The 13,177-nt window shown below is 48.6% G+C and overlaps 6 protein-coding genes across 6 annotated transcripts; 3 read left to right on the forward strand and 3 right to left on the reverse strand.

The window, feature by feature from the left end:
- Nucleotide 1: 1 nt before the first annotated feature.
- Nucleotides 2-748, reverse strand: BDV38DRAFT_294160 (NUDIX hydrolase; the record flags this gene model as incomplete). Its single annotated transcript, XM_032062443.1, has 1 exon — nucleotides 2-748. The coding sequence occupies one exon, from the start codon at nucleotides 746-748 to the stop codon at nucleotides 101-103; it is 648 nt and encodes a 215-aa protein (XP_031912192.1). The 3' UTR covers nucleotides 2-100.
- A 1,853-nt stretch (nucleotides 749-2,601) lies between these two features.
- On the forward strand, nucleotides 2,602-3,242 carry crmD (putative copper transporter crmD). The gene has a single exon (XM_032054972.1). It carries the CDS (start codon nucleotides 2,627-2,629, stop codon nucleotides 3,068-3,070), a length of 444 nt encoding a protein of 147 aa, XP_031912193.1. The 5' UTR covers nucleotides 2,602-2,626; the 3' UTR covers nucleotides 3,071-3,242.
- A 109-nt stretch (nucleotides 3,243-3,351) lies between these two features.
- On the forward strand, nucleotides 3,352-5,164 carry BDV38DRAFT_250651 (uncharacterized protein). Its single transcript, XM_032054973.1, has 2 exons — nucleotides 3,352-4,927; nucleotides 4,981-5,164. Exon 1 carries the CDS (start codon nucleotides 3,981-3,983, stop codon nucleotides 4,701-4,703), a length of 723 nt encoding a protein of 240 aa, XP_031912194.1. The 5' UTR covers nucleotides 3,352-3,980; the 3' UTR covers nucleotides 4,704-4,927; nucleotides 4,981-5,164.
- Nucleotides 4,821-6,842, reverse strand: BDV38DRAFT_284373 (putative phenol 2-monooxygenase; the record flags this gene model as incomplete). The annotated part of the gene is made up of 5 exons (XM_032060245.1): nucleotides 4,821-4,927; nucleotides 4,981-5,097; nucleotides 5,152-5,326; nucleotides 5,379-6,266; nucleotides 6,330-6,842. 5 exons carry the CDS (start codon nucleotides 6,840-6,842, stop codon nucleotides 4,821-4,823), a joined length of 1,800 nt encoding a protein of 599 aa, XP_031912195.1.
- A 418-nt stretch (nucleotides 6,843-7,260) lies between these two features.
- sitA (TOR signaling pathway phosphatase SitA) lies at nucleotides 7,261-9,042 on the reverse strand. The gene is made up of 4 exons (XM_032051102.1): nucleotides 8,677-9,042; nucleotides 8,221-8,608; nucleotides 7,831-8,162; nucleotides 7,261-7,777 (listed from the first exon to the last, which is right to left on the reverse strand). The coding sequence occupies exons 1-4, from the start codon at nucleotides 8,828-8,830 to the stop codon at nucleotides 7,488-7,490; spliced, it is 1,164 nt and encodes a 387-aa protein (XP_031912196.1). The 5' UTR covers nucleotides 8,831-9,042; the 3' UTR covers nucleotides 7,261-7,487.
- Nucleotides 8,987-11,183, forward strand: BDV38DRAFT_250664 (putative nonsense-mediated mRNA decay protein Upf3). The gene is made up of 2 exons (XM_032054974.1): nucleotides 8,987-9,601; nucleotides 9,662-11,183. The coding sequence occupies exons 1-2, from the start codon at nucleotides 9,324-9,326 to the stop codon at nucleotides 11,151-11,153; spliced, it is 1,770 nt and encodes a 589-aa protein (XP_031912197.1). The 5' UTR covers nucleotides 8,987-9,323; the 3' UTR covers nucleotides 11,154-11,183.
- The last annotated feature ends 1,994 nt before the right edge of the window (nucleotides 11,184-13,177 follow it).

Consider the following 13,177-nt stretch of genomic DNA (forward strand, 5'->3'; position numbering starts at 1 on the left):
TTTTCCAAAGAAAAGCACGGCGCTTGGCTTCATTAATGTTTCTCGCCACTCTATGTTATTCTAACTGTAGCATAACTGCCTCCATCTATATTAGAACTCACTACGCTACCAAACGGAATGCCTTCATAAGATTCCGACCCTCATCCTCCAAAATCTTATACTTCCCCTTCCCTTCCAACCCCAACCTCACTTGCTCTTCCGTTGCCCACTCAAACGTCGAATGCTCACTGGGCTCCAGTCGAACCCTATCCTCCCACCGCTGCACAGCGTCACCCTCAACTTCAACCGTCTTCTCCCGGTCCGTTCCAGCAATCTCTCCAAAAACGCCTTGAGCCTCATGAACCTCCACCAAGAACGAAAACTTGGCCGCAAATACCATCTTCCCGTTCTTCTCTTTCGTCCACTCCTCCACCCCGACCAAATCCACAATCCTCGACACATGCAACCCGCTTTCCTCCACGACTTCCCGCGCAGCCGCTGTCAAAATCGTCTCGTCGGTCTCCTCGCAGCCTCCGCCCGGGCCCTCCCAGTAACCGGGGAGGGAATCGGTCAGGGCACGCTGGAGCAGGAGGACTCTTGGTTCGCCCTCCTCGTTGCTCTTGTTTTGGGAATCACGTGAGAAACGAGAAAAGACAAGTCCCCCGACTATGAAGTTGGTCCATTGCGGCCTGGCGGCTTTGAAGCTGGAGAGGGGGATGTTGTACTCATCTAGGTGGGATGGGATTGTGAAAGTGAGGTCTTGAGGCATCTTTTCTGAGATCTTTTATTGTTTGGTTTGGTTGTTTAATGGATTGATAATTGGAATATGTGGAGATAAATATTTCGGTGGAGAATGGCGTTGATATGAAAATAAATGTATTTTGTGTTTTTTTATGCATAGGGTTACGGAGATCTGATGACTCACAAAACACGATGTTACCCCACATTTTCTATGTGATTGGCATTCTGTTTCATGAATTACGATGCTTGCTCTCTACTGGGAAGGAATCCATGTCAATGATGATGGAATCTTCACAGACAGTATTCTTTATAAAACAGTACTCTATACCTGTGGACCGCCGTGGTATACATATATACCCGTAACGGGCAAGATACGTGAAGGCATACATATATAGTCAAGGATACCATGCCATCCTTAGGGTATATGAATGATCTTCAAGTGGCATCTTCCCTCCTGAGCTCTGTGACGCCATGCAGTTGGATTCCCGAATGTCAAGAAAATTGCCAATACAGAAGTCACATCAATTTATTCTGCGGTGTAAGCAACCGAGGTGTATGGTTCTTATGCTCAGACCTGCTCAAGGAACAGTCCAACAGACTTCCAAGCTTTCAATATTTGGGGAACAAATGGGCAACATTCAAAGCACGGAGGGTAGAAATCTAAGCGACTCATCAGAGGAAGGAGTATTCATTTAAATCCGAGTATTCATGTAATCGAAAATCATGAAACTAGTCAATAAATAATAAAGAACACGACGAAAAGCACATCAAGAAGCATTTAAAGGAGAGGAGGAAGAAAACGTATTTTCCACCACAATAGACGGCCTGCATTCCCGCACTAGTTGGTCTTGAAAAATGGAATTCTTTGACATGTCAGTACAACTAATTTAAAGGTTCTGTCTGGTGGGCAGTAAGTTATAAGATACCTGTGTCGCTTTTCAAGAGCCGCCCATCCCCAAGGCAATTGGGAAGAGGGATGTCGAGGTATTTGACTGAGATATGCATTCGAGAGGAAGAAATCAGTCCATATTATGGACTGTATTGCTGTCTTGGCTTTGGGGGTCATGTTAATATTGAGTTATGGAAATCATATGAACTGGCATGTGTTGCAGACTCGATGAATGGTGGATAAAATGGGTAAAGATTTATAGAGAAAAAAGCATACAATATGTTAAGTGAAATAGGCGCTACACTCGGTACCTTTGATAGCCATAGCGAAGAATTTGTACCTATTAAAAGACTAGGAATTGGTGGTGGAGACAATGAGCACATTTGCGCTGATAACTCATAACCAACCACCGTGATCAGCAGACTGGCTACGCCATGCAATACATGAGTGAAAATGAGGCCTTTTCAAATCAAGACTATGATGACGAGGATTATTACAGGGTCTCAGGCTCGACCTGGCCTACGTCTCTATATTCTGACGATAATTCGGTATAAACATACCGTCGTCATTTACACTTTACGTGATGGGTAAAGCCTCGGCAGCAAAGAGATGAATAAACCCCGTCTCCTAGCGGTGAAAAGGGCATGTAAACAAGGGGGAAACGCCGCATGTACAATAAGGAAGTTAGGATCCAGTCAGAATCTTCAGCTCATTCGAGCTCATGTGGTGCTTATGCAATTTGTCAATCAAACCATATAATATTGAATGAGCCCTATGAGACATGCGAGGCCCAACAGCCCATTCCACTCTAATATAAATTGGAATCCCGTCAGCTCTTCCAGAAATCCGAACGTTATACCTTTCTTTTCCTATGGCCACTGATCCATGGATGTGACAATGCAAAATGAGACAGGTGGCCATGACCATGGTCACAGCCATCATGACATGTCGATGCCCGCCATCTTCACATCAGGAACGAAAGTGACTTTATTCTTCAGCATCTGGACAACCAATTCTATGACCACGTATCTCCTCACCTTGGCATTCTTGTTCCTGCTTGCCTGGTTCAACCGCTTTCTTGGAGCACTCAAGTTCCAGCTAGAAAATACGACAAACTCAACCCGCGCGTCTGGACTTCCGGTACCAATTTTGGGACAACCACCCGCAGCACATCGATACAGAAAGATCTCCAAGGATCGTGTGAGCCCTCTTCCGCGGTACATACAAGTCAACGCGAACGATCCATTCGAAAGACCATCACCACCGCCTTCGTCTCCTCCACCGTCGCATGAAGATGAGCGGAGCGAGTTAGTACCCAGCAGTACAAGACCGTCGCGCGTCCGGAGGGGATTCAAGATACTCTTTGGGGAATGGACCCCAAGTGGTCCATGGAGTTGGCAGCAAGATGGAGGACGATCACTACTAGAGGGCATCCGTGCCCTGCTGGGCTATGTCCTGTGAGTGAGGTCCCATTGATGTAAAGTTATTATAAACTAATCAATATTCTCAGAATGCTAGCCGTCATGACTTTCAACATAGGCATCTTTTGCGCAGTACTGGCTGGCATCGTTGTGGGCGAACTCACTATGGGGAGATTTACTCAGCAATCACTAGGTTGGCAGGACGGATCATGCCACGATGGATGATAACATGGCATTTGGGCCTTATTTTATTTTCCCTTCATTTCAGTGTCGTTAATCAACTTTCTCTCAAGTACGTGTGTATAAAAGCCGCCCAATACTGAAAAAAGCAATGTCAACACTAGACTCGTAGTCAGGGATAAGCCCCAGCCATATCCGTACATAACTCAGACTTCGGATACAACTAATCAAACTCAGTCAAATAATACGTGAATGTGCCATGCATGGTATGTAGGGCTGGCACCCTATCAGCCCCTTAAAGCCGCATATAGAAATGCCATAGGAATAATCTTCTCAAACCTTCTCAGTTTCATGCAAGGGTGATATGAAAACAGTAGTAGCTCTACTTTACTTCCTTGTATAGTTCGCAATTCTATTTTCTGTTTTTGGGCATTGAGATAATTTCAACTTTCTCTCCGCTCTCTTACAGGATGATACAGACAACTTTATACTCTACCACCCAGGTCCCCATAAACATGATGACGATGCGATCCTCCAGGATCCCCGAAACTCACTCAGTTTCACATGTTCACTATATCATAATTTTCTCTGATCAACATGATGCATGCACAGACAAACCTCTCTCCTCCTCTATCTTGTCCCACTCCAGGCCCAGGACCCCGCATGGCTATAGCCACGATACTCTGCACCATTTCGTAGCGAAGTCAGTGTTATATCCCCAGCAAATACCCATACTGTCATACATATAGCCAAATATTCCATCCACTACAATGCACCTCAAACAGGCTCCGTGCTGGTCATATGCGGTCTTCCCTATAAAGAACCCCCCGGCTCATACGGGCTACACTACACCCTATTCGCAAATTCGACGCATCTCAAGCTCCAATGCCTACAGTACAATCCCAGGAAAGGCATCTATTCTCATGAACGGTCAACCCGGGCTATCCTCAACACGTAATACAGTTCCATATCCCATCCTAAACCTGCGAGAAGAGCTTTACAGCCGAGCACGATATGACTGTAGACGCCTACATCAACGAAACAAACTGCATGCTGCCCACACGTCTCCTCCCAAAGAAGCCCGACTGGAGTGCTTGCAACAGGCAATATCGCCATACGAGGACCACGATATCAGATGGACGGATTCCAACCCGAGACATGATTCCCAGATCCCAGCACAATGTAGATCCGGTTTGAAGCTGGATCTGCAGCATCGACGGTTGGTTGTATTGGTATTTATTGTGGGAGTGTTTATGCAGGCTTGCTTCCTCACGAGTCAGAGTTACAAGGATGAATTTCCGGCGGGGGGTGTCAGTAGCCAGGGCGGTGCGCGATTGATCGAGTCTCGGAGACGGCGAGCGAGTTGTTTGGGGCTTGGGGATGCCCAGGTGGAGAGATTCTTGTTGAAGAGGGACCCTTCCGGAGAGGGAGTTACTGGATGTGAGAGGATGGTGTATCGGGAGGTCTTGCCTTACTGTTCTTATGGTGGGTGAATTAATGAGAGTGGGATACATGTGCTTGGGCATATAGAAGGCTCTTTATTGTTCATAATCATCATATCTGAATGGGCTTTACATCACATAGTATGCACATCCAATGCGAGTAACACCTTATAATTTGCTCTCCGGTGAGGCGTATTCACCTTGAGGGATCAAGAACCCTTCGAAGAATTGGCCTATTTGCCGGTAATCGTCGAGTCCGATCACGGCCGAGACATCTGAAATAGTCAATTAATCTCGTTCAAAACATAGAATGGGGGGCAAAGCCTACATTGATCTGGTCTGACAATCACAATTGCACCTTTCTCAGGGCTGATACCGAGGTACTCGTATACACGGCCGTGACCTTTGTTGTAACTTTCGTCGTCGAAGTATATTTTGTGCAGATCTATTCATTAAGTGAGTCTTGTGCCACTTACTTAAGGGGATCGGAATCCCTTACCTCTGATTTGATTCTTTCCGGTGATTGGGTGGAAAGCCTCTGGAATTTCTTCCAGTTCGATGCCGTGTCGCTTCCCATAGCCGACTAGGATAGGCTCAATCACGCTGTCCATGTCGGCATCCTTCTGGCGGAAGCGGTGCAATGGGCTGTCATCTGAGCTTAGGTAGTTTCCAAGCTGGATCTGTCAGCGAGAGCACGGAAGGTGGATAGAATACTACCAAACTTACTGCGTTCAACTTGGACTTATTCTCAGGTCTGCTAATGTCGCCCACAAAGGCCATGACTCGCCAGCGGCCATCCGACTTCAAGGCTGTCATCAATTGCATGGGCTTTGAGTCACAGTACCGCACCACTTGAGAACTTGGTAACCTCATGCCAGTCACAATATTAGTAGAAAGCTGTTCTGATCCCTCGGTGTGAAACGTGATCGCAGAACTATCGTATTTGGCCGTCAAGCCAGCAGTATATTTCCCGGATTTGATGAATCCTTCCTGGAATTCGGCAGGGGATGTCTGTCCACCAGACGAGAAAAGCTTCGAGAAATATCGGTCGAAATTGATCAGGTCAATAGCTACCTTCTGTCGCTCAACGACATACGTCTCTAGCAAGGATGGAGGCGCTAATCCTTTCAGAACAGTGGCCAGCTTCCAGCCGATATTATATCCATCCTGCAAGCTGACATTCATGCCCTGACCGGCCTTGGGGGAATGGGTATGACAGGCATCACCTGCCAGGAAGACGCGGTAATCCCTATGGAAGAAGTCCGCATGGCGCTGACCAATAGCGTAGGCGGACCACCACACCGTCTCGGGGAACTCAATTCTGTACTGGCTGAGAATAGCCTTAGCAGATTGTTGTAGGTCCTCCAGCTTGACCTCTTTGGCCTTGGTCCCTGCCGGCAGCTCAATGTAAAACCGTGTTAAATTGCGGGCATCGCCTTCACGAGGAATGATCAATAAGTTACCCGCCTTGGAGCGAATGGTGGTTTTCTTCCGGATATCTGGGAAGTCCGTCCGGGGCACCATATCCATGACACCCCAGACTGCGTCGCTGCTATCACCGACCATTTTATAACCCAGTGCGCGACGGACAGTACTGTGTGCTCCATCGCACGCCTATAGCAAAGACCGTTAGGATACGAAAGACGACGACACTTTCCAGAAACGAGTTAAACATACAAGAGCATATTTCGCCTCGAAGACCTCAGTCCTCCCTTCCTTCTCAGCTGTCACCTTCACCGGATACGAATGGGGATCATTGACGAGAGAGCTATCAACCTCAATGTTCTTGATGTCAAACCCGTAATCAATGATCTGGTTATTGAACCGCTGCATAGACTCGATGAATAACCCGTTAATCCGGGCCTGGTTCAAAATTACATGCGGCTGATGTGATAGCCCTGGCTGTGTATCTGCCGTTCGGCCAGTACGTTTGATGTCGCCGGAACCATCGACAGCCCAGAAAACGACCTCCAGGACATGGTAGGACTCGCGCAGCAACTCTTCGCCAATTCCGAAGCTCTCAAAGATTTCGACTGTGCGGCACTGAACACCATCCGCCTGCCCCATTGTCATAGGTCCGTCGCGGCGCTCCAGCACCTTACAGCGGATCCCACAGCGGGCGAGCCATGTAGCAGCGCAGAGGCCTGCGGATCCACTTCCGCAGATAAGGACGTCAACTTTCTCGACCATGACTGCCTTGGCGAATATGCGCGTACCCTTTCGGCGCGTTATAATAATAAAACAAAATAAGGGTAATAATTCAATGAATTGTGAAACTTTCCGTTTGTCTGGCATGTGCAGTCATCTGATTCTTAAGTTCGGGGCTCCGGAATGCATCCCGGGGTATCCACGGGATTGATTCCGGGGTCGGCATCCGCACGGCAAATCATCACGGCCCAGCCCTCGGGTCAGGGTCTTCCTCCACCATTTCCGCCCCGGCTGTGGAGAAAGATACATATCAGCCCATCATATGGAGGACATGTCTAGGGAATGAGAATACGAACAAATTGGCGGGTTTCGCTTACTGTACGATGGTTTCCCGGTAGGCGTAGCCCTTAATCACCATCACCACTGGCCGCGTTCATACCTCTCGAGACTTCATTTGACGAAACATCCAATATGCGTCCTAGCTTCCAAGCATGACCATCGTTAAGTGTGCTCTAATATCGTTATATAACGTGCCTATCATCCGTCACTCTCTGCAGAGCATATCACATGAACGGTTTCTCCGAACGCCAGCGCCGGGTGTAAATCGAATATTCACCAGATCACAGTATGCCCCTCCGTATGCCCAAAAAAGAAAACTGTGGAACGAAAATCAAGTCATGCAATAATTTACAGGAAGTACTCGCTACGGCCCGGCCGCGATGTGGGCACATGCCGTTGGTCATCGCTGACCGCACTAAATAGCTTGAATGTCGGTTTGAGATCCTCACCAATCTCACAAACCGATGCCAGGTTGCCACATCGGTAGCAGTAGTTCGGTGCACTCCACACCGTCACCACGTTTTGGTTCGCAAAGTGGTACTTGTATCCCTCGTTCACCAATTGGTGCGCGCGGGCGATTAGTGTCAGATCATTGACGTGACAGAACTCATCTGCCACCTTATCTCCAAATAGCCAACCTACAGAAGCATTAGTCAAAGGACCAGCGTCTCGCGAATTGAAAATGACGTACCAGCGCCTCTTGGGCTGACTGCCCATGTCTCTACATCATCAGGGTCGGACCAGACCAGGTCGCAGAAAGCACCCTCATGCGGAATTTCTTGAGCTCTTGCCACTACACGAACTTGGTCCAAGGTCCTGATCTCCGGGCTCAGGCCACCATGTACGCAGAGCACCCTGCCATCAATGATGGCCCCAAGTGTCATGAAGTCAAAGACCTGACAACAGGCTTTCCAGACCGATGCATTGCCGTACTTCTGAAAACACTCTTCGTAAAAGCCGTAGACTTGCGTGATCTGTCGGGACTCGTGATTCCCACGCACCAGTGTTACTCGATCCGGATACCTGCCGAAAGATTCGTTAGTACCAATTTCACAAAAGACCGGGCATGAGTATGGCTGACTTGGCCTTCAAGCATAGTAATAATGTCAAAGTCTCCAGACTAAAGTATCCTCGGTCGACATAATCACCCAAAAAGACGAAATTCCGGTTCAGTGTCACCTCGTTCGATCCGGCACTTGAAGAGCGTTCTCTCTGTAAGCTCATTTCGTCGCCGCCTTCCGAATGAGATCCCGAGTTCCGCAACTTCTTCCGCAGCTTGGGGTCCGTGATTTCAGAGGGAGGCTCGATATCAGCTGAGGTGATCACAGACGATGATGTTTTCGGGGGTTCGACCATAGACTCGTCTGGCATGCCGCCCGACACGCGGAACAGCTCCAGTAGATCGTAAAATTGGCCATGAATATCTCCGCAGACTGTGACGGGCGTCGAGACCGGTTGTACGTTCGATTCTAAGCGTGCGCACACAAGTGAGCCTCGGAGGAACAAGCATGGATCTCATTCAACGGAGGTTGCTTACCTTCCATCATGTACTCCTTCACAATCTCACACAGTTGTTTCATATGCTGCTCTGAGAGATACTTGCAATCTTTCGCCGCCTCTAACCATTCATCGGGACCGGCATTGCGCTTTAATTTGGCCGGTCCTGGCTGCGGGACTTTACTATCGACCATAGTGACAGTGGACGAAAGCGCCGAGTAAAGGGGGGAATTGAGGGGTACTTCGATAGGAGGATAGAAGTCAGGGATAGGACGATCAAAAAGAGAGGAAAGGAATTATTGAGCAAGGACCGTCTATTTGCACGGGGGCCGGATATCTAGAACGTCGCAAAGGTTGGATTTGAATCATTAGTCAAGATCAAGTGACGCTTTTCCCCACACGTGGTTGTTGGGTATCTCGAGGTCGCGTGATTGGCTCCTCTGGTGTCCCGTAACCGACTTATCATTGCTTTTTTGCTCTTCACTCTCTTCCCCCAATCCATTCTGCCACTTATTGGCTTTACCGGAGTCTCTGTATCGACTCCCATCTTGGAGGTTCCATTCCTCTTACCTCCCTCTCAAATCTTTCACAGGCCCGTTTCTCCAACTCGGTCTTCCATTTTCGAAAACCCCTCCCCCGCAATCTCACTCCTCTCGGAGTGTAGATCTCTCTGAAACGCTCTACGCCATGACGCAGACTGCAGCTGGGAAATCAACGGGAGGTGTTCTTCAGATCCCTATCGCAGCGACACAGAAGAACACCGCCAACGCTGCTGCCGCCGCCGCCGCCGCCCCCACGCCTAAAAAAGCACCCAAACCAGCTGCACCACGGCTCAAGCTCCTAGTGCGGAGACTGCCTCCGGGATTAACACAGGCAGAATTTGAGACTGCTATAGGCCCTGAATGGAAAATTGGAGCGGGAAAGACTGATTGGTTCCAATATAAGCCGGGCAAGGTTTCTAAGGAGTAAGTACCCGGCTAATTTTACGTGCTATGTAGATTGTCGAGTGCTAATTCGGGAAACAGCCCAGCGAAGCCGTCACGACCCTCGCGTGCCTACGTTCACGTTGTGTCCAGCGACCATATCATCCCACTCTCGAATAAGGTTCGTCAGCTATCTTTCACGGACGCTCGAAACACCTTCAACGATCCCATTCTGTTGGGGCCCCCCTCCGTCGAATATGCACCGTATGCGAAAATCCCCGGGAGCCGTGTACGGAAAGATGCTCGCCAAGGGACTATTGACCAGGACCCCGATTTCATTGCCTTCCTCGAAAGTCTTACACAACCGATCACCAAACCGCCTACAGTCGAGAATGCCACTGATGCGGAGGAGAAGAAGGAGAAGAAGGAGGCCGTGACCACCACACCGTTAGTGCAATATATCAAAGAGAAGAAAGCGAACAAAGCGAAAGATAGTTCCAATAAATCCTCGAAGCACGCCAAAGCCGATAAGGAGACCAAGGCGGAAAAGGTTCAAGCAAAGAAACTACTACAGCGGCCCGATAGGGAAACGGCGCAGGCCCCGGAGAAAAATGAAAAGAAATCCAAGGCGGATAAAGCCACGAAGGAAGCTGTGAGAGCAGCGAACAAACAGGCTGCCAATGTCGCCAAACAAGCCGCGAAGGCCTCCGCAGCACAGAACTCGCCCAAGGAGACCGGTCAGTCTACCCCAACCACGGAGCGCAGACGGGAACGGGGAAGCGTTGCGGCCGCAGCCAAGATTCTCCAGCGAGACTTGGGCCTGGCACCATCTGGCGGTCGTCGCAAGGGTGGCAAGGGCGGTTCGGCGGAGACGGATACATCCAAAACCGAACCGACGAGTGCCGAATCGGGCAAGAAGGAGACCCCCCCGAAATCATCGAGAGGCGCCTCGTCACAGAATGCAAAGGTCAAAGGAAACGTGCCACAGCCCAATGAGCCGACATCCCAGTCCGAAGCGAACACACCTCCCACTAGCACTCCGCCCACCTCTGGTAAATCTTCGAAATCGAAAGGGAAACAGGCACCGCCAGCAGCCTCTACAGCAACGCAAGCTTTCCTCAAACATGCCAATCCCTCGCAGGGGGTGACGGAGCCACTGTTAGAAGCGGCATTTAAGACATTCGGCAAGGTCGTGAAGGTGGAGATTGATAAGAAGAAGGGCTTTGGATATATTGATTTCGCAGAGCCAGACGCACTACAAAAGGCGATCGCCGCCAGCCCTGTATCGGTCGCCCAAAGCCAAGTGGTGGTTCTGGAACGCAAGATTAACCCTGGTGGAGAGAAGGGCCGTGGCAAGAACCGCAATGAGCCTCAGCCTACCAACGCTGGTGGCAACAATAACAACAGCAACACCAATGCCAATGGTGGTCGTGGGGGTAAACCAAATGAAGGTGGCTCGGGATCATCGCGTGGACGCGGCGGGCGATCGAAGAAAGGCGGCGGCGGTGGTGGTGGTGGTGGTGGTAAGGGAAGTGGTGGAGGAGGTAACTCCAATGCGAATGCGCGCGAGGGGACTTCCAAGGGGGCTAAATGATATTCATGAATTGTCATGCTGTAAGAACCATAAGATACCCTTTAGAGGAATAATGATACATTACGATAGACCTGGGAATTAGAGGTCACAAGTCAGGGAGCCACGTGAGATATCTTACAGCTGGGGCATATATTCTGCGCAAAAGCTTGTCAGGAATTACGGAAAGTCCCATCACTGCAACGTGAATCTAGAGAAATGTCGTGTGATCTTACGTAGATCATTTACAGTAATCAAGAGGATATAGAGCAAATATTAATTTTATTTGAAACAAATATAGGTATCACGATCAAACTCCAAATCCCGATCAGATCATCACCAGCATTAAAGTGAAAATAAGAGGAACTAAACACCTTTCAGACTTCCTCAACACCCACCAAGTCCGACCGACCGAAGTCAAGACATCGAGACAAGGTAAAGATCATCACCACTCCCTGGACGAGAGGCACTCGAACAAGCTCACCGAAGCGAGTCGTTCGCAGATACCAACCGTCGAGGCGGGAGTAAACACGGCTTCACTTTAGGGCATTGAGGATATAGAAGTCATCAGCAAGGGTGGAGATTCTGTAGCTCTTTAGAAGAGTTCAGAGGTGGGACGTCTACTCTAAAGTGATTCTTTGAACTGTAGGCAAGAAAGTTAGCAGTCATTCTTTGTTTGGCTCATTGTTTTGTTCTGGGATTCCCAAATGTAGGGAGGGGAGGAACTTACGTAGAGTCGCTTAATTTTCGAAATGAATGAGAATTCGCCGGTATTTATGTTAGATGACCGGCGCTAGTGGGCGCTAGTGGGAAGCGAGGTCATGTGTGTTTGGCTTGTTTGCCGGCGCGCTTGTTCCCGGTTAGCCAATGGAGAGGGATGATGAGATTTTTCAAGGCTCCACTTGTTCATGGTGGCGTTCGGTTCCTCTGGCTGTTATGGCATCGATTCGGACTGAGAATGGCGATTGGTTGACTTGGTCGCTCGGAAGAGATGCTCAATTTCACCTGGTTATGTTCTCGGCATAAGACCTCTTTTGTCTCGTGGCGGTTTATGCGATGTTGTTGTCTCTCGAGGGCCTCCAGATTCCATCGGGCCGAGTCTCGGCATGCCGATATTTATCGAACTACGTAGTACGGAGTACAGAGCACTTAGACTTCAGTTGTAGTCGACATGGTCATATAAGTTTGAATGAAAAGTAGTTTTTGTTTTTATACGCTGATAGATAGTATGTTCTTGGTATCCAATGCGTAACGTGTATGGAGAACATATATGAATGGCCCAAGCGTTTGCGCAAATACTGTAATCGTCATCAAATTATGACTGCTCTCTTGTGTAGGATGAGTATATATGTTTTAGTATGCGCTATCCCTATGTCTATGAGGCTTGTCCGCTTTGGGAATACCAGATTTCGTGATAATCCGACTCAATCTCATTGCGGTTGGTGTACCTCCCAACCAAATATATATCTTGAAGTTACCATTTCACCTACAATGCGATGGAACCCCCCACAAGCAGACCACAGACCTAGTATCTCCCATTACCTACTAAAGTCAAAAATAATAATATCTAGAGCCAGTAACGAGCATCAAAAGCCTACGCCAGACGTAAATCTCCGCGGTTATAAGTGATATGTTGGTGGATGGTGAGATCCATACCACGACCCGTATCGCTTATCGCCAAGCTTATCAAAAAACAACCCTGAAAGATGAAAATGTCTCTCGCTATCAGGTGATTGTGGTTATAGTACAGTACATTAAAGAGCTAAGTAATTTCAACCTGTAGACCTCCGATGGCCTAGTTAGATATGGCGTTTGACTGTGCTGCAAGAGGTTGCCGGCTTTCCGCCCGGGGGGAAGGTATGGCCTTTCTTTTCTTTCCTTCTTTTTTTTTTTTTTTTTTTTTCACTGTCCAGTCCTGAAAACCTACCTATTCAGACTACATCACGTGGCCACAATTATCATACTTATTAAAACCGTAAAACCCTGACTACTAACTAATGGAGGTGAAGGTATCGGCCCACCGGCATAGGAGTGCTTCTCTGTTACTT

Source organism: Aspergillus pseudotamarii, assembly GCF_009193445.1.
Source record: "Aspergillus pseudotamarii strain CBS 117625 unplaced genomic scaffold BDV38scaffold_37, whole genome shotgun sequence".
NCBI lineage: Eukaryota > Fungi > Ascomycota > Eurotiomycetes > Eurotiales > Aspergillaceae > Aspergillus > Aspergillus pseudotamarii.

Excerpts from the sequence above, each read along its gene's own strand:
- crmD (XM_032054972.1), top strand. The coding sequence starts at position 2,627 with ATGACCACGTATCTCCTCACCTTGGCATTCTTGTTCCTGCTTGCCTGG.
- BDV38DRAFT_250651 (XM_032054973.1), top strand. The coding sequence starts at position 3,981 with ATGCACCTCAAACAGGCTCCGTGCTGGTCATATGCGGTCTTCCCTATA.
- sitA (XM_032051102.1), bottom strand. The coding sequence starts at position 8,830 with ATGGTCGATAGTAAAGTCCCGCAGCCAGGACCGGCCAAATTAAAGCGC. Across the intron at positions 8,163-8,220 it reads TTACTATGCTTGAAGGCCAA|GTATCCGGATCGAGTAACAC; the intron begins GTCAGCCATACT and ends ATCTTTCGGCAG. Across the intron at positions 7,778-7,830 it reads AGTCAGCCCAAGAGGCGCTG|GTTGGCTATTTGGAGATAAG; the intron begins GTACGTCATTTT and ends ATGCTTCTGTAG.
- BDV38DRAFT_250664 (XM_032054974.1), top strand. The coding sequence starts at position 9,324 with ATGACGCAGACTGCAGCTGGGAAATCAACGGGAGGTGTTCTTCAGATC. Across the intron at positions 9,602-9,661 it reads CCGGGCAAGGTTTCTAAGGA|CCCAGCGAAGCCGTCACGAC; the intron begins GTAAGTACCCGG and ends TTCGGGAAACAG.